Source organism: Neoarius graeffei, chromosome 24, assembly GCF_027579695.1.
Source record: "Neoarius graeffei isolate fNeoGra1 chromosome 24, fNeoGra1.pri, whole genome shotgun sequence".
Taxonomy (NCBI): domain Eukaryota; kingdom Metazoa; phylum Chordata; class Actinopteri; order Siluriformes; family Ariidae; genus Neoarius; species Neoarius graeffei.
Window position 1 is genome coordinate 56,400,851 of NC_083592.1, and position 19,234 is coordinate 56,420,084.

Genomic DNA, 19,234 nt, shown 5'->3' on the forward strand with positions numbered 1-19,234 from the left:
TACGTACAGCTATCTAACAAGCGTGTTCATTGGTTGTTACAGAGCGATGGGCCAATCACGTACCTCGTTTCATCTCAATGACGGAATTACTGAAAGTCGGAACGAATAGGGTATGAATGCGGATTTTTGAGCAAAAAATCGGAAATTTTTTTTTTTTTTTAATTTTGAGGTGAAAAAAGCGGAATTCCGCGAATTCGCGGAAAAATCACATCCCTGACAAAGGTGGAAAGTGACGTAATTCTAAGCTCTGACTTCCTGCTTCTGAGGAAAGCTGAATGCAGTATAAGACTCAAGAAAGAAAAAAAAATCATTGTACACCTTTTGTACAAAGGTAGTAACCCGGTCAGTATCACAAATTTGCTTAGTGACCTAGGAATATTGAATATTAAAGATATCAATCGTTTCTTTTCTTGGTTTTAAAACTTTCCATATTCTGAAACTGTGTTCATTTTGGAACTAAAAAACCTGTTCCAGCATGACAATGCCCCTGTGCACAAAGCACAGAAGCTCCATGAAGACATCATGTGTTAAGTTTAGAGTGGAAGAACTTGAGTGTCCTGCACAGAGCCATGACTGAACTCAACCCCACTGAACACCGACTGCACCCCAGACCTCCTCTTCCAATGCCAGTGTCTGATCTCACTAATGCTCTTCTAGCTCAATGACCACAAATCCCCACAGCCACGCCCCAAAATCAAGTGGATAGCCTTCCCAGAAGAGAACAGCGGTGCTTATAATAACAAAAAAGGGGGAATAAATCTGGAAAGGAACATTCAACAAGGACATATGCATGTGAAGGTCTACAAGGTGATGACAAACTTTTATATAGTTTGCATTGCTAAGAGACACTTAAACACCAAGTTTAATCCTTTAAAGGCAGGGTAGGTAATTTTGGAGAAACTAGCAAGAGTAAGCTAGATTTTGAAAGTAGCCAAATGAAAAATCCCTGCCCCTTCCTTCAGCCACTCCTCCAGACCACATGAACGCACATTGCCTGATTACTCCTGGAGATCGAGTCCACCAGAGAGAGTGAATGTATCTCATTCACATGTCAGAAATCTCCTAACAATGAACATGGCTATTGTTCGTACTTATAGCTGTCGACAGGCTTGCTAGCGGGGCGACACAGTGGTGTAGTGGTTAGCGCTGTCGCCTCACAGCAAGAAGGTCCTGGGTTCGAGCCCCGGGGCCGGCGAGGGCCTTTCTGTGTGGAGTTTGCATGTTCTCCCCGTGTCCGCGTGGGTTTCCTCCGGGTGCTCCGGTTTCCCCCACAGTCCAAAGACATGCAGGTTAGGTTAACTGGTGACTCTAAATTGAGTGTGAGTGTGAATGGTTGTCTGTGTCTATGTGTCAGCCCTGTGATGACCTGGCGACTTGTCCAGGGTGTACCCCGCCTTTTGCCCGTAGTCAGCTGGGATAGGCTCCAGCTTGCCTGCGACCCTGTAGAAGGATAAAGCGGCTAGAGATAATGAGATGAGGCTTGCTAGCTTTTGCAATACGTCTGCCTAGCCTTATGGAAGACTCCAGTCCTATGCAATGAGTACACGAGTAGAGAGCACACAGGTAGGCAGCCACCCAACTGTTCCGAAGGAGATGATTGGATGAAAATGATTTTTACAGCCATGACTGCCACAGGTGACTGATTTTTTTCATTATATTACAGGCATTTAGCAGACGCTCTTATCCAGAGCAACATACACACACATACCCAGGGCCTGGAGAGCAGTTGAGGGTTCCGTGCCTTGGCATAGTCAAGGACACTTCATCCATGAATTTTTTTTTCTGCTGGTCTCAGGAATTGAACCAGCAACCCTTTGGGACTCAGGCTGTGTCTTTAACCATCCCTCTATTATCTGTAGCTGCTTATCCTGTTCTACAGGGTCATGGGTGAGCTGGAGCCTATCCCAGCTGACTACGGGCGAAAGGCGGGGTACACCCTGGACAAGTCGCCAGGTCATCGCAGGGCTGACACATAGACAACCATTCACACTCACGGTCAATTTAGAGTCACCAGTTAACCTAACCTGAATGTCTTTGGACTGTGGAGGAAACCGGAGCACAGACACGGCGAGAACATGCAAACTCTGTACAGAAAAGTCCTCATCGGCCACTGGGCTCAAACCCAGGACCTTCTTGCTGTGAGGCGACAGCGCTAACCACTACACCACCAAATTCTTTTTTTTCTTTCTGTGCGGAGTTTGCATGTTCTCGCCGTGTCTGCGTGGGTTTCCCCCACAGTCCAAAGACATGCAGGTTAGGTTAACTGGTGACTCTAAATTGAGCGTAGGTGTGAATGTGAGTGTGAATGGTTGTCTGTGTCTACGTGTCAGCCCTGCGATGACCTGGCGACTTGTCCAGGGTGTACCCCGCCTTTCGCCCGTAGTCAGCTAGGATAGAACAGGATAAAGCGGCTACAGATAATGAGACGAGATATTGGCGTTTGGTGGCGGCACGGTGGTGTAGTGGTTAGCGCTGTCGCCTCACAGCAAGAAGGTCTGGGTTCGAGCCCCGTGGCCGGCGAGGGCCTTTCTGTGCGGAGTTTGCATGTTCTCCCCGTGTCCGCGTGGGTTTCCTCCGGGTGCTCCGGTTTCCCCCACAGTCCAAAGACATGCAGGTTAGGTTAACTGGTGACTCTAAATTGAGCGTAGGTGTGAATGTGAGTGTGAATGGTTGTCTGTGTCTATGTGTCAGCCCTGCGATGACCTGGCGACTTGTCCAGGGTGAACCCCGCCTTTCACCCGTAGTCAGCTAGGATAGAACAGGATAAAGCGGCTACAGATAATGAGACGAGATATTGGCGTTTGGTGGCGGCACGGTGGTGTAGTGGTTAGCGCTGTCGCCTCACAGCAAGAAGGTCTGGGTTCGAGCCCCGTGGCCGGCGAGGGCCTTTCTGTGCGGAGTTTGCATGTTCTCCCCGTGTCCACGTGGGTTTCCTCCGGGTGCTCCGGTTTCCCCCACAGTCCAAAGACATGCAGGTTAGGTTAACTGGTGACTCTAAATTGACCGTAGGTGTGAATGGTTGTCTGTGTCTATGTGTCAGCCCTGTGATGACCTGGCGACTTGTCCAGGGTGAACCCCGCCTTTCACCCGTAGTCAGCTAGGATAGAACAGGATAAAGCGGCTACAGATAATGAGACGAGATATTGGCGTTTGGTGGCGGCACGGTGGTGTAGTGGTTAGCGCTGTCGCCTCACAGCAAGAAGGTCTGGGTTCGAGCCCCGTGGCCGGCGAGGGCCTTTCTGTGCGGAGTTTGCATGTTCTCCCTGTGTCCGCGTGGGTTTCCTCCGGGTGCTCCGGTTTCCCCCACAGTTTCCCCCAAAGACATGCAGGTTAGGTTAACTGGTGACTCTAAATTGAGCGTAGGTGTGAATGTGAGTGTGAATGGTTGTCTGTGTCTATGTGTCAGCCCTGTGATGACCTGGCGACTTGTCCAGGGTGTACCCCGCCTTTCGCCCGTAGTCAGCTGGGATAGGCTGCGACCCTGTAGAACAGGATAAAGCGGCTACAGATAATGAGATGAGATGAGATGAGATGACGGCTCTTGGAAATGATCCCTTGTTGGTGTCTGCAGTAGGTGTGTTTTGGTCGCTGCAGTCAGAGGGCGTAAACATTCAGACGGTCCCTGAGTCTCCGCCCCTCCCCCTCGCGAGCTCGCGAGCGCAGCGCTCCTGTTTCACTCAAAGATGGCGGCAGCTCGCGAGCCACCGCTCTCTCCGCCTGCGCTTTCGGGCTCGTCGTTGTCGTCGCGCGCGTTTCCTGTGCTTTCCGTTTCGTCCTTCCCGGCGGCTCGGGCCCAGGTTCTGGTGAGTCGCGGCTGTTAATCGGGTTCGGGTTTGTTTTTTAAGACGCGGGGTGTTTTTTTTTTTTTGGATGGCGGAAGGAGTGTGTATGTGTGTGTGTGTATATATATAATGTGTGTATGCGCGCGCAAGTGCGCGAGAGGAGGGGAGGGGCTCCATTCCAACCCGCTGTTTCGAAGCCGTAACTGGACTCCGCGCGCGCACACACGCGCACGCGCTCACGCTGTCTTTCAGGGAAGCGAAGCGCGCGCGTGAGAAAGCGAGAGGGCTGGATGGAGAGCTCGCGCGCGCTGCTGGTGGGGTATAAATAGGGGCTGCTGAAGGCAGAGGAGAGGAAGGAGGAAAGGAAGGACGGCTGTGAGTTTCAGGCCCGGAGTTAAACCACAATAATGATTACTATATAACTTTTTTTTAATTTTTAAATTGTCATTTCTATCCGAAGTGCTTGTTTTTAATCATTAGAGCACATCGTATACAGGCTCGCCTCCATCCCAAGACAATGACATGCTGCTAAAAAAAAAAAAAAAAGCCACAACATGACAAAAGTGTACACGATAAAACAATACAATAAAGTGTGTTAGTACTGCTGGTAAAAACACACGTAAACAATGAAATAAAACAGGCTGTGAGGACGAGGAGAAGGCCTTGTCCGTTTCCCCGCCACCACCGCGCTATCGGCGGGCGCTCTGCGGGAGGGAGGGAGGGGGAGAGTGGGGGAAGGAAGTAGGAAAACGGGAGGATGCGGGCGCGCTTTGCGTCAAGGCGCACAATGCTACACGGAAAGACTCCTCCACTCAACACGACGCCACGGTTCGCATGTGTGCTTGTTTTAGACCCTAAGCGGCGTGTACTTGTTAAAATGTAAGTCGTACTTGAAGGAAAAAAGAGCGTGTTTTTCTGCTTTTGTATTGTGTAGCTCCTTCCCAGGCCGCGGATTTCTCTCAGTGGGAGATCTTTAGCTAAGTGTGTTAGCTTAGCCTCGCTCGAACTGCTAGGAATGCAAGAAGGAGGAAAAAAAAAAACACAACAGTCTGTGTTTATTCAACTGTCTGTTGCAAATTTGAATTTTACTTTTAACAGTATTTTTTACTTAAGCACGTTTATTGTGTATATATATATTTTTGGATCGTTCCTGAAAGCCATGCGAATGTAAACAGTTTGCTAGCAAAACAAGCAGCTAGCTTAGCTAGCGCGGAAAAAAAGTTGGACCTAAACTACTAATAACCTGGAAAAATTACGGGTTATAAGTTCTGTCGAACTCTTTAAACACGCAAAATATAAGTATGTAAAATAATAAGGTATTTATTCAAGCGTCTGTGATCAGTTTGGTGTCATGTCTAATTTGCTGTCGTAGCCTCCTGGCTAAATATTGTTTACGATTCGTTGTTTACGTTTTATTTAGTGGAAATTAATTAAGACTGTGTGTTTTTATTTAAATATGTTTTAAAAGCTAATCTTGTGTTTTGTTTAACAGTGCTGTAGTTACACCTAAACAAGCTAAAAATAAACCCACAATCTAAGAAAATCCATAAAAAAGTCAAGACATGATTGAATTGCGTAATTGTAAATATTTATTAAGGTTGTTTTGTTGAGTTGAGTGTGTAGTTTGTTTCCTGGTGGTGGTTGTTTGGTTGCAGAGTTCATGCTTCAGGATGTATAGATATGATCTCATCTATAAAACCAAAAATACACACACAAACCTTCAGTCTAATAGAGCTTTTTTTTCTTGACTGATGCTTTGAGGTGATAAAAATTCACTTTAACATGTTCAGCTCAAAGACAGACACAACATCTACTTATTAATCTCGCACCGTGTCATGAGCACAGCTCCGTCTTTCAAACATGGCCTTGTATTGGACAAGTTTATCCGGGCAAAAGGAGAAAACAAAAGTGTGAGGTGTTTCCCAGCTGTTAAAATGCATTTTTTTTTTTTTTTTGCACACCACAGCGTCTTATGATGCGTTCACGGACTTGTACAGCCGATGTTCTGTGTAAACAGATTACAAACTTTTTAACTTTTGGTACGACGGTGTTTTGTGTAAGATGATGATGATGATGTAGATCGATATTTCCCAATATCTCCAGGACACGAGTTTACACTGTGTGGTTTCTCCAACCTTCAGGAAAAGGGATAAAGGCCTCTGCGTGCTCTTGCGACAAGGCTTTCGCAGATAGCTTTTCGCAGACAGTTGTAATTTATCGTTGAGCGGGGAGTAATAGGCGTGCGCGATGTTATTCACCGGCACAACGCAAGGGGGCGTGAAGTCGCTAGGAGTAGTTGGTGGGTGTGGTTAGTGGAGTGTGTATCCTCCGGTTACTTAAAATGACAAACTTTTTTTTTTTTATAATGACTAGAACTGGAGTCGTATAGATGTACATACTTCCTCAATCAACCGCTCTTCATGCTGCTCCATCTTCGCTCGTGTTTTTAAAAATGGCGGTCGTGAAAACAAACCAAACCGGGAAAGTAGGGAAGCGGAAGTGCATGTACAGCGGATGTAGAGTGGACCAATCAGAGCCCTCTTGTCTGCGAGGCTTCTGCGGTGGTCACAATTTTTGGGAGGTGCGCGCAGAGCGTCTGCGAAGGTGGGGGGGCTACGCAGACACTATCTGCGACACCGTCTGCGAGGACTGGGTTGTCAGCATAAATTGGCCTTAAGAGTCGGATGGAGTTCACCGTGACTGCTATCTTGATCCCTTGCGTAAAAGCTCAGGATCTGACTGAATCGATTTGAAAGTCTGTTGCACGTTTCGTTTATTATCTTTTTCTTTCTCGAAAGACAGGATCAGACAGATGAATAGCTCTGTGTCGCTGCTGGATCAGAATAGAAGTTTTATTACCAGTTACAGATAAGCATTAGCTGTGTGTGTGTGTGTGTGTGTGTGTGTGTGTGTAATATATATAAAAAAAAATAATGCATGTTATGAATGTAAATGGGTGTGATTTTATACCTGATGTGGAATAAATGCTGCTGAAATTCAGGTTCTTATCTATTAGGGTGAAAGTATCTGAGTTTGGGCAGACATTTGACCTCGTGCTTAATCAGTAGTCGGGGCAGATTGGAGAAATGGGACGAGTTTGAAAGTGTTTTAAGTTTACTTTAAGAATGCATCCATACCTTTTTAATTAGAGTACACGGTTGTTGTTTTTTAAACTTACTGATATTGACACATTTCTATTCAAATTTAAAAAAAAAATAAAGCTTCATATTTCTGAATTTTGTAATTAAAGGTAAAGGACTGCATCTTGTTGAATAAATGAGTTTCCTAAATTGTTGCAGTACACATCATGCCCTTAAACGGTAAAATGACCATCACTGTGCACTTTCTCAACCAGATACAGGGCTGTATAAGGAAGTGCAGAGATGCGCAGGAGTATATAGGCGTGTCCAGTGATGCATAAGTGTCTACAGGAGTTTACGAGGACGTTCAGGTGTATACAGGCATATAGATGGATGTACTGGGACTTGCAGGGGTGTGTCTGGGTACGTGTGCATGGGGAGGGTCGCATGGGATGCACGGAGATATACAGGTGAATATACAGGTGTTCAGGGACACAGATTTGGACCACAGACAAGTGAATTGTATTTTAAAGTAAATGACAAATTGGCGGTTATTTTACAGGCTGGAGGAGGAACTTGGTTGCAGTCTTTAGGAAATGATTCAGGCACATTTAAGATCTCCTGCATTTCTACTAATTCTAGTTCCTAATTCTACTCCTGTGCTGTACTTCTGCACTAATGTTAATCTGAAAGACCGTACCGGCTCAGGTGTTTTATTTTGTGAAAACGTAGGACTTTGTCGTGGGATTTTTCTCAGCGTCGACCCGTCAGGGCTGTTTTGGATTTACGTTCACGTATAACACTTAGATATTTAGCATAAATGTAGTCCTTAATAGTGTCTCAAGTGTCTCAAATCGCCATTAAAATGTCTTGAGGGGCCTTTAAGGTCTTATAAAGCATTAAGCTGAATTTTGCTGGAATGTGCAGATCCAGCAATGCATCAAGGAGCCAGATTACATTAATGAGACTTAAATACGAGCAGGAATGGAGATGAAGGATAACCTGATGGCACACGATGCACATTTATATTCTCTGTCTCTCGTTCTTGTTTACAGTCGGGAAGTGTGATGGATGGTCGTATCCGACGTGTCGTGCTCTGTGTAACAAATGATTCAGCTGCCAGGATCTTACTTTGAGTCCTGCAGAACAAAATTGTAGCATTGGCTGTCAGGACAGCAGTGTGTCTACTCGTAGGAGTAAAACACGCTGTGCCGTTGTAGGAAAATAATCAGCGACAGGGTGGCGTTACTGTCGATTCATTTCCTGTAACAGAACATTGTCTTTTCCTTTTAGAGCAGTGGTTATGATTTGCATTTGTTAAATAACAAACAGCATGCCTTTTTTTTTTTTTTTTTTTTAAATCCATTTATAGTTAATTTTAACGTTTGGGGAGGGGAATGTCTGCGAAACAAAATGGCTCCTGTTCTCACTTGTGTTCTAGCAGCTGTAAAATCATTCCTTCACCAACCTTGTGTTTTTGTTTTTTCCTCTTTCATGAAGTTCATAAGGCAAAAAAACCCAAACGCTTTTTACCGAGAAACAGCGAAGAACCTGTCGCCTCCTGTGTCCTGGTGACTGTTACAAAGCACTGACGCTGGAGACTCCTTCCATCAGTGTTACATAGCCGTCTCTTTACAGAAAACTTGACCATGTTAACTCTTGGACATGCTGTACAAGTCTCCATGCATGAGCTGTTATCGTAGAAACCAATGACGTATTTGAGATGAAGTTTTAGAAAACGAACTAACACCTTCCAACCAGTCAGAATCCAGGATTAAACAGCGTAGTAATGTGTTGTCACGAGGACAAGGTAATGGGGGACGCACCAGCAATGATGGGAGAAATGAAACGTGAAGTGCTGCGGAGTGGAATTTTTGTTTAAAAAAAAAGTTTATATGTTGTAAAAAACAACAAAGATGGAAACATGGTTTTATTTTCACTTCTGTAAAGCAAACCGAAGGCTTTGGTTTTGGGGGAAATTAACCTGGGATTGTTGCTTTACAAAAAAACAAACAAACCAAAAACGAGTCGTTAGAATTAAAGCTCTGTTACTTTGTTGCTTAGATTGTGTGATGAATTTGAGAGAGAGAGGGACGCTAACTTTATTTTTATTTTTTCCCTTGTGCTTTTCAGGGTTCAAGAGCAGCCGAAATGTGTTTGCTGTGAAGGCCCGTCACCGCACCCGTTCTGGACCTTTTAAATTGGACAGAAAAAGCGCGAACTGCTGGATGAAACTCCTCCTCTGGATTTATTCTTTTTTTTTTTTTTCCCCCCTTTTTTTTTTTTTTTTTTTTAAAACACACTACATTGGAGTCGAAGATGTTCTCGGATAACACTACAAACCGGATTGAGTGAACGATCGTGGTGTGGAGTTTTTACGGGTTTTCGGAATTTCCTGGGAATCTTTACCTGGAAAGAGTTTCTGGGATTTTTGGGATCCATTTCTTCAGGGTGGGGGGGGTCTCAGGGGGAGTTTATGCTATGGTGATCAGCCTCCTTTCTGATTCTTTTCGCTGCGGCTTTGAGGGATTCACCACACGGGACAAAGGATAGTAAACTAAGAACGAGGAGGAGGAGGAGGAAGCAGCAGCTCCGGGGCTGCTGAGGCCTGTGTGGTTTTTTTTGTTTGTTTGTTTGTTTTTGTTTTTGTGTGTGCCAGGCCCAAACGCAGCCATGGTGAAGCTGGCGAACCCTCTGTACACTGCCTGGATCTTGGAGGCCATCAAGAAGGTGAAGAAGCAGAAACAGCGTCCATCAGAGGAGCGCATCTGCAACGCCGTTTCCACGTCGCACGGCCTCGACCGCCAGACCGTCCTCGAGCAGCTTGAGCTCAGCGTTCAGGATGGCACCGTCCTTAAGGTCTCCAACAAGGGCCTCAACTCCTACAAGGACCCCGACAACCCCGGGCGCCTGGTCCCACCCAAGCCCAAGGGCGGAGTCAGTACGGGAGGAGGAGGAGGAAGTGGGGCTTCCAAGAAGGCAGCGCTGGATTGGAACAAGTTGATCCGACGCGCGTTAGAAGGGCTGCACGAGTCTGGAGGGTCGTCTCTCAGGAGCATCGAACGCTTCCTGAAGTGCCAGGCGGACGTAGCGAGCCAGCTAACGGGCACAGCGGCGCCCAGGATCTTCCACCAGCAGCTCAGGCTCGCGCTGAAACGGGCCGTTGGGCACGGGCGTGTCCTTAAACACGGCCCGCTGTTCCGGCTTGCAAACAGCAACGATGGAAGCGACGGTGGGGATGGACGTGTAGCGCTGGAGTCTCTGCCTCCTGTACGCCCTCTGCCTCATGAGAAAGATCGGGTAAGAGCAGGAGATAACACGCAGTACGTTTCAGTGTGTAAGCTTTCATCACATAACGGGAGAAAACGACGAGGAGTGAAAACCTCAGGCTTTGGGACGATACGGCTCATACAGGACGATACAGCTTCTTGCTTTTATGAATTTCAGTTCATAAGGCAAGAAATAGGTATTTGACGAGACCACTTCAGACCAGTTCAAGCACCTGTTTGACTCTTAGTGCCAGAATGATTCAGTTCAGCACTGATATACTGCCACTAGATCGTCATATCAGAGCTGAACTGAATCACATTGGGTGTGAACTGAGTCATACTGGCACTAAATAGTCATGATTCAGTTCAGCATTGATGTGATTCAGTTCAACACTGATACAACTCTATATTAATAGTGCCAGTGTGATTCAGTTCAAGCTCAGATATGATTTGGTTCAGCATCTGTTTGACTCTTGGTGCCAGAACGATTCAGTTCAGCACTGATATAACTCTATTTGGTGCCAGTATGATTCCGTTCAGCACTGATATAACTCTATTTGGTGCCAGTATGATTCCGTTCAGCACTGATATGACACTCTTTGGTGCCAGAACAATTCAGTTCAGCACTGATATGACTCTGTTTGGTGCCAGTATGATTCAGTTCAAGCACCTATTTGACTCTTGGTGCCAGTATGATTCCGTTCAGCACTGATATAACTCTATTTGGTGCCAGTATGATTCCGTTCAGCACTGATATGACACTCTTTGGTGCCAGAACAATTCAGTTCAGCACTGATATGACTCTGTTTGGTGCCAGTATGATTCAGGACAAGCACCTATTTGACTCTTGGTGCCAGTATGATTCAGTTCAGCACTGATATGACTCTGTTTGGTGCCAGTATGATTCAGTTCAATCACCTATTTGACTCTTGGTGCCAGTATGATTCAGTTCAGCACTGATATGACTCTATTTGGTGCCAGTATGATTCAGTTCAAGCACCTATTTGACTCTTGGTGCCAGTATGATTCAGTTCAGCACTGATATGACTCTATTTGGTGCCAGTATGATTCAGTTCAGCACTGATATGACTCTATTTGGTGCCAGTATGATTCAGTTCAGCACTGATATGACTCTGTTTGGTGCCAGTATGATTCAGTTCAGCACTGATATGACTCTATTTGGTGCCAGTATGATTCAGTTCAAGCACCTATTTGACTCTTGGTGCCAGTATGATTCAGTTCAGCACTGATATGACTCTGTTTGGTGCCAGTATGATTCAGTTCAAGCACCTATTTGACTCTTGGTGCCAGTATGATTCAGTTCAGCACTGATATGACTCTATTTGGTGCCAGTATGATTCAGTTCAGCACTGATATGACTCTGTTTGGTGCCAGTATGATTCAGTTCAGCACTGATATGACTCTATTTGGTGCCAGTATGATTCAGTTCAAGCACCTATTTGACTCTTGGTGCCAGTATGATTCAGTTCAGCACTGATATGACTCTATTTGGTGCCAGTATGATTCAGTTCAAGCACCTATTTGACTCTTGGTGCCAGTATGATTCAGTTCAGCACTGATATGACTCTATTTGGTGCCAGTATGATTCAGTTCAGCACTGATATGACTCTATTTGGTGCCAGTATGATTCAGTTCAGCACTGATATGACTCTGTTTGGTGCCAGTATGATTCAGTTCAGCACTGATATGACTCTATTTGGTGCCAGTATGATTCAGTTCAAGCACCTATTTGACTCTTGGTGCCAGTATGATTCAGTTCAGCACTGATATGACTCTATTTGGTGCCAGTATGATTCAGTTCAAGCACCTATTTGACTCTTGGTGCCAGTATGATTCAGTACAGCACTGATATGACTCTATTTGGTGCCAGTATGATTCAGTTCAGCACTGATATGACTCTGTTTGGTGCCAGTATGATTCAGTTCAAGCACCTATTTGACTCTTGGTGCCAGTATGATTCAGTTCAGCACTGATATGACTCTATTTGGTGCCAGTATGATTCAGTTCAGCACTGATATGACTCTGTCTGGTGCCAGTATGATTCAGTTCAAGCACCTATTTGACTCTTGGTGCCAGTATGATTCAGTTCAGCACTGATATGACTCTGTTTGGTGCCAGTATGATTCAGTTCAGCACTGATGATTCTATTTGGTGCCAATATGATTCAGTTCAGGCGCGGTGTAATTCAGTTCAGCACTGATATGATTTGGTTCAGTACTGATGTGACTCTCTAGTGCCAGTGTGATTCCGTTCAGCACTTATGACTCCGTTCAGGCTCCGTGTGATTCGGCTAAGTGCCAATAAGTCTCTCCTACACCACTAGTCATGCTGTAGGGCTGTTTGGAGCTCAAGAAGTTTATTTTCTAGGTCTGAATAATGCCATGTTTTGTATTGAATATGACACTCACCTGAAAATTCAATCATACCTAATAATATGGTGCAGAAATGTTCAGAAGTGCTAAATTATTGCGGGTGTAAAACCCTAGCTCTCTTTATGAGCATGTCCGTTGCAGTAAATGCAGCGGAGTCTGCGTTGTGGACGTGGTGTCGGTGTCTGAAGTTGATGTCAAATCATGTTTGTTAGATGGTGAAATATACACGTGGATACGTCTGTAATATATAAATATATCGGATGTGTATCGTTATCACTAATATTTATACCACCATTCATCACTAAATGTTTCTTAACATGTGCAAACTTTTAGGAGAAAGTTTTAACATGCTCTTTTACACACACTTTTTTAAAATGTGAACGGTTGTATACGGAACTGGAGAGAAGTTTCTTGTTCCCCTGATGGAAAGAGCGACGTCGCCTAAACCACATGAGAGTGGCGGAGGCAGGCGTGAAGTGTTCAGCTGCCGCACGCACCTTTAATCGTCTCGCATACTGGCTTTTTAGTTTAGTTTTCACTCCGGCTGCAGCGAAGTTTCACTTCCTGCTTCATAATCCGATTAAAGGTGCAGTCTGAAGTTTGAGAGGCTGCTTTTAGTGATCGATAGTGGAACGAATTTTGAATATACTTTAGGGAAACTGTGTGAACGTCATCACGCAGTGTGTAGTGTTCATTTTTTTGCTTTTGTTTAAAATTTTTCTGGCCCTGAAATGGACAGCACTGTGGGGGGGAAGCTGTGGCATTGTACTGGTTTTTTTTTTTTTTTTTTTAAATTTTGCCACTTAAAGCAGTACAAGTTTATTTCCGAATGTTACGCAACTTGTTAGTGATGATTTTTCCAGATGTTCATTTTATTCTACAGTTATTGTCAAAGATTTTTTGATATAGCTTTGATTTTATTTTACACCCCCCTTATCAGTTGCTGTGTCGACAGACGTGATCATTATTATGGGATGTCTCGGTTCATGTTTACACGAGCCAAAATGATAAGGGCTGTGTTTAAACATTTTCTTTTCGGTCATGACCCTCTGCCGTTATGGTCAGAGGTCTACGTTGGTGTCCGTTTAGTTCCGTTCACCTACAGACGACTCGGTTCACCTCCGTTTGCATCTTGTTTTTGGTTTCTGTTCACATTAGGTGAGCTCTGACATGCAAATTTGTTCCACCGGTACAGAAACCTGTCGCTGCTCGACTTCTTCGAATAAACACCTGAGGAATCGGTCGCTTTCGTACATCATAAGGGGTGTTCACACGGCACATATTTGCATCGATGCTGCACCGATGTATTTTGTTGCGATATATCTTACACCGGTGTAAATTTTGTGGAGCGTTCACACGTCACAAACCTGCTTACTAGAGAGAGGCGTGTTAGCACCGGTGCAGCCTCACTTGCGTTCACATGGCAGTTTTTGCGACCGTGCTATACGATCGTAATAATGCGGAAATGAAATATGCGCATGTGTGAAACTGTACTTCCTTTTCCCGGTTGTCATGGCATCACCAAGCGCCGGGAAAACAACGTGGACGAAGACACCAGTGTTGCCAGATACTGCTGACGTTTTCCAGCCCAAAATATGTTCAAATCCGCCAAAATGCACTTAAAACCGCCCAATCTGGCAACACTGGAAGACACGCAGTTCTGTTGTTGATATTCGCCATTTTGGAAGCGCAAAATACCAGGATGCAAATTATGCAATGCCCGTATGTAATCAACTCTCCTCACGCGTAGCGAGTCTACCCCTGTAGCGTTCAGACGTCCCATTTTGTATCGGTGCTGCCCCGCAAACTAGCATTTACTCCGGAGTAAATTTCTTAAACCACCTCCCGAGCAGGGTTAGATTTGCACCGGTTTAAGCAGCTTTCAGGGGCGACACCGCTATAACTTTGTACCGTGTGAACGCTCTACCGGGGCAGCCCCGGTGCTACACCGGAGTAAAAGTTGCCGTGTGAACACCCCTATAGTCCTTAACGCTGAATTATCTAAAGGGCGAATGTAGTGATGTGTGGCATATAGGGAACCGGTTCCAAATTGTCCGATCCATCAGAATCATATGCTTTTCTGATAGTTGTGTGTTGTAAAAACTCCCGACATAACCCCAAACTCTGCATCTACACTGCTGTAAACCTGTAACGTGAAGCAGTCACTGCGGCGAGGAAGAATCACGCCAAAGCGTGGCTTCATTTCACAAGGAAAGTTGATAACAGTGCTACTTGCAATGCTTGTTTGTTTGTTTGTCTGTAAAATGATTTTGAAACACCAGCGGTGTGTTAAAACATCTTTCAGTGTAACGTGGGCTTAAGATTCCAGGGATGCCATGTATTTGACTCTACACACGAGCGGCATTACATCCCAACAGAGCAGCATGTCTGTTACTGAGGGTAAATATCCTGTGATGTAATAACGTTTTTAGCATCTCGTTCTCTCATTTCATCCATTTTAGATGATGACTGACTGACTGACAGACAGATTGTTGCTATGAGGCTGCGAGGGGACGACTAGCTGCTCGACTCGCCCAGCAGCGAAACCCTTTCACTACGCTGTGTTCAGACTCGGATTATAAAACCGCGACGGTGGCGCTAAAAACCTACTTTTTTTCCCCACACGGAAAACTGACTGGGAATCGATAAAGAATCGGACTGATGAGCAGAATTGGTAATGGCATTGGTGTCAATAAAATCGTATAAATTCCCATCCCTTGTCGTACATGATACAGGATTGATTCGCTACTGATTTGCACCTATATGACTCTCTTCAGGCTCAGTATGACTCAATTTGATTCCTCACCAATATGACACTCTCTATCTCTGGTATGGTTTGATTCTGCACTGGTAGGACTCTCTTCAGGCCCAGTATGACTGTTTTTGTTTGATTCCTCACCAGTATGACTCAATTTTGCACGGATCATACTCTCTTCAGGCCCAGTATGATTTGAATCGATTCAGCACCGATATGACTATTTAAGCGTGATGATGCTCTTCGATTCAGGCCCAGTATGATTTGGTTCAGCAATGATGTGATTTTATTCAGGCCCAGTAAGATTCAGAAGAGCACTGATGCGAGTCGATTCAGGCCCAGTATGATTTGGTTAAGCGCCAGCATGGTTCCTTACACTGTTCTACTACTAAACACGGTTGTTTAGAGCTCAGGAAGTTTATTTTCTAAGCCTGTTCAAGCCCAATATGATTCGGTTCAGCAATGATATGATGTGATTTAACTTGGGGGGAGAAAAAGTGTGTGTAAGATTCAGGTCAGCACTAATGTGATTCCGTTTGGACCCAGTATGATTCGTTTTGTCCGCGGTATGATTTCCGGGCTATTTAATTCACTTTGACACTGATATGACTCCCTTCAGGCCCAATATGATTTGATTCAGCGCTGATCTGATTCACTTTGATTCAGTTTCAGTTAAATATAAAATCACAATCCTGTATTCTGTGTGCAACGTTTACTAACCATGATCTGATGACTAAAAATGTTTAGTGTGTGGGGTTTATCTACAGAAACACACTGGACAGACAAAACAAAGGTATAAACACTGCTTCTGTCCTGAGTGTTGAGGGATTTGTGTACTCGGCACTGAATTATTCCATTACACCTCCCTATTCATTTGATTCTCCAGTGTGTCTGTCTCTCTCTCACACGTGCACGCTCTGTCTCTCATATGGGGGTCACTGCCAGGGCAGAGGAGGGGGTTGCGAGTCAAATGGAGGTCATGGATACACACAGAAAATCTCATCGCTGTTTATTTTGAGGTGTGTGTGTCTGTCACATTAAGATGACGTGGTGTATGTGTGGGTCAAGTTGAGAGCGTGGCGCTGGCAGTAATAGTCGTCAGTATGAGCATCCGTAACCTCCATGTCACCCTCGCAGCTGCCGGCGTTTGGGTCAATCTCCGGACGTGAGAAAATCCTGACTATAAACGAGCACAACACCACAGCGTTACGTAACAACGCCGCGGCTTCATCGGCACTGCGGTTAGATTAACTCCCGACATAACCTTCTGAAATAATTCCTAAATTATTAGTTTAAAAAAAGAAATCTAAAAATCAGATCAAATTTATAATCTACGTTTTGTGCGTTTGGCTTGTCATAGGAAAGGAAGAGGGATATCAGGGGGAGTGAGAGAGGGAGGGACTGGATAAGGGAGATTGGGGAGAGAGACAGGAGAGGGGGAGAGAAATGGGAAGATGGATGGATGGACAGGGCAGAGAGATGGAGACTGGGAGAGAGAGAAATGGGGGGTCAAGAGGGGGAGAGGGTGAAAGTAAGACAGACGGGGGAGAGTGAGTGGCAGACAGACGGGAGAGAGAGGGAGACGGGGGGACAGAAAGGAGAGCAGGAGAGAGGGACAGACAAGTGAGTGAGAGACAGACAAAGGAGAGAGGGACAGACAGACAAAGGGGAGAGACGCAGGAGAGGGAGAGAAAGATGGGGAGAGAGAAATGGGAAGATAGGGCAGGGGGGAGAGAGACAGATGGACAAAGGAGAGAGACTGGGACAGACAGGAGAGAGGGAGAGAAATATGGAGACTGGGGGAGAGAAATGGGAAGATGGACAGAGAGAAGGAGACACCAGGGGATGTGGAGAGTGTCATTAGTATTGGCACCCTTAATTATCGCTCGTTTTGTTGATGCTGAGCCTGTAGCACATCCTCACTCTGCGCAGACCTCTGTGTGAACCCACTGTGATGGATTTGAGGATGACAGCTGAACACATGATCTGACACGCGCGCGCACACACACTCTGAGGTTCATTAGCTCCTGATAGCCGTATAAGTTACGCTCTGTTGTCCAAAAGCGGATAAATGTCTCGCAGTCGCTGTACGACCGAGAATCCTTCGACAAATTGCACTAATGTGTAATGCGGCGTGTCTCACTTATCTTGCGCGCGCTCTCATGCGTTTTTTTTTTAACCTCCTTATACAAGTTCAACGCAAAATGGCAAACCAAGCTATGAAGTATTAAAGCGAGTGCATTAATATAAACCTACACCGTCCGAGCTGCTGTTATAGAACATTAATCAACACCTTGTGACCAATCAAAGTCCAGAACTCAGCAACACTGCAGTGTAAAGTATGAATGATGTTGCGCAAGTTATATTGTGTTTATAGCAGCAAGCGATCAAGATGGAGTGGAAAAATGGTGTGTGTGTGAAGGCACTGCTGCGGTGTTGCTGTTGTATGTGGTGTAAAGACAGACGGGTGAAAATGGAGAGATGGAGAAGAGAGAGGATGAGTTTCACATGTTAATGAGAGACCTTGAGTGGAGACAAGCCAAGGACGATATTGTGTGTGTGTGTGTGTGTGTGTGTGTCTTGCTTTTTATAGGTTGCTATTACACTGTTTGGGTTTATTGTGAACCAATAGGGATGCTGCTTTCTCTTTTCCTACCTTTTCCCCCTCGTGTGTGTGTGTGTGTGTAAGGTCAGACTTGGAGAGAAATGAACCAGATAAATCTCTCACTGTGGCCGAGCTCTTCCCTTCCTGGACCTGTTCAACACACACACACTCCTCTTTTTGTCTTTCATGTCCAGACCTGCTTGCTCTTCACTGCTGTGTCTAGTCGGGCAGGAATGAACACACACCTCTCACTCAGGACTTGTGGATTAATGACTCGAGCACGCCTCATTGTTTTGTGCTCCTATCCAAATTAGGTGGTTTTAAGCCACGCCTCTTTCCTGGAGACTAATGGATGCAGAGGAGACGCACCTCCTTTTCTGTGACTATTAGAGGCCACGCCTCCACTCATACTGATGTGCACACAGACCACGCCTCCTTCACGTCAGTCTCGGAGCTGTTTATTTTTGGTCTTATTAACTTCCAGAGTGCTGAAGGAGCGACTGTTTTATAGTTGCTAGAATGTAAATGAGAACAGGAAGTAACTCAGTCTGAGGGCTTTCCACGACATTAACAATAAACGGATAAAAAATTACAAGTTCTTTACGGGGGGGGGAGCTGTAATTACCGGGATGTTGAACAGAATAAAATGCTTCAAGCTGTGCTGTTATAGGAAAATAACTTTCTAACTTCAGGGAGGAAAAGGTGGGTGTGTTTCCAGATGCATCTCACATCCTGTCACTGATTATTTTCCTGTAACAGAATGACAGTGAGTGTTTTTTCTTTGTTTATGTAAGGAAGGAATTAAAAGAACTTGTATGGCTTGAAGTTCAGCGCTACAGACGGTTTCGATCACACGTGTGTGTGTGTGTGTGAGTGCGCGTGCACAGGCAGAAATCACACCACCTGTGTGTTTATTGAAAGTCCGTGAGGAACACAGGTGACAGGTGAGGTTTCCTCTCAGATGAGAAACTCATCACGGTGATAAAATATCAGTGTTGTGAGGAAGAACAGTGTCTGATGCTGGAAACGGCCCAGAGAGATGCTCTGATTGGCTGCTGTGAGCTATAACGCGCACACCATTTCCTGTTGCAGTGAACTAAAAATAGCGCACTGTCTTCACCACATGCAGCCTGTTAGTTACTACACACACACACACTGCAGTATTCATGTGTTACTACTATCTAAGGTGCTCGAACTCTGTCTCCGTGTTGAGCAATTTTATTTTACGAAAGCTTTGTGGTTGGAGAAACGTCTCCATCTTGCTCGTGGTTCATCTTTTTTTGCTTTTTGTTTTTTCTTGTATTTAAACCTTGATGAGGCTTGCATGGATTGACCTCTCCTAATGCGGAC

The 19,234-nt window shown here is 45.2% G+C and overlaps 1 protein-coding gene across 1 annotated transcript in view; it reads left to right on the top strand.

Annotated features, from left to right (window-relative positions):
* Window positions 1-9,316: 9,316 nt before the first annotated feature.
* Window positions 9,317-19,234, top strand: part of kat6a (K(lysine) acetyltransferase 6A) — a 39,936-nt gene continuing 30,018 nt past the window's right edge. The window contains exon 1 of the mRNA XM_060907505.1: window positions 9,317-10,162. Within this exon, the coding sequence (XP_060763488.1) occupies window positions 9,536-10,162 (627 nt within the window). The 5' untranslated portion in view covers window positions 9,317-9,535. The remainder of the gene's footprint in view (window positions 10,163-19,234) is intronic.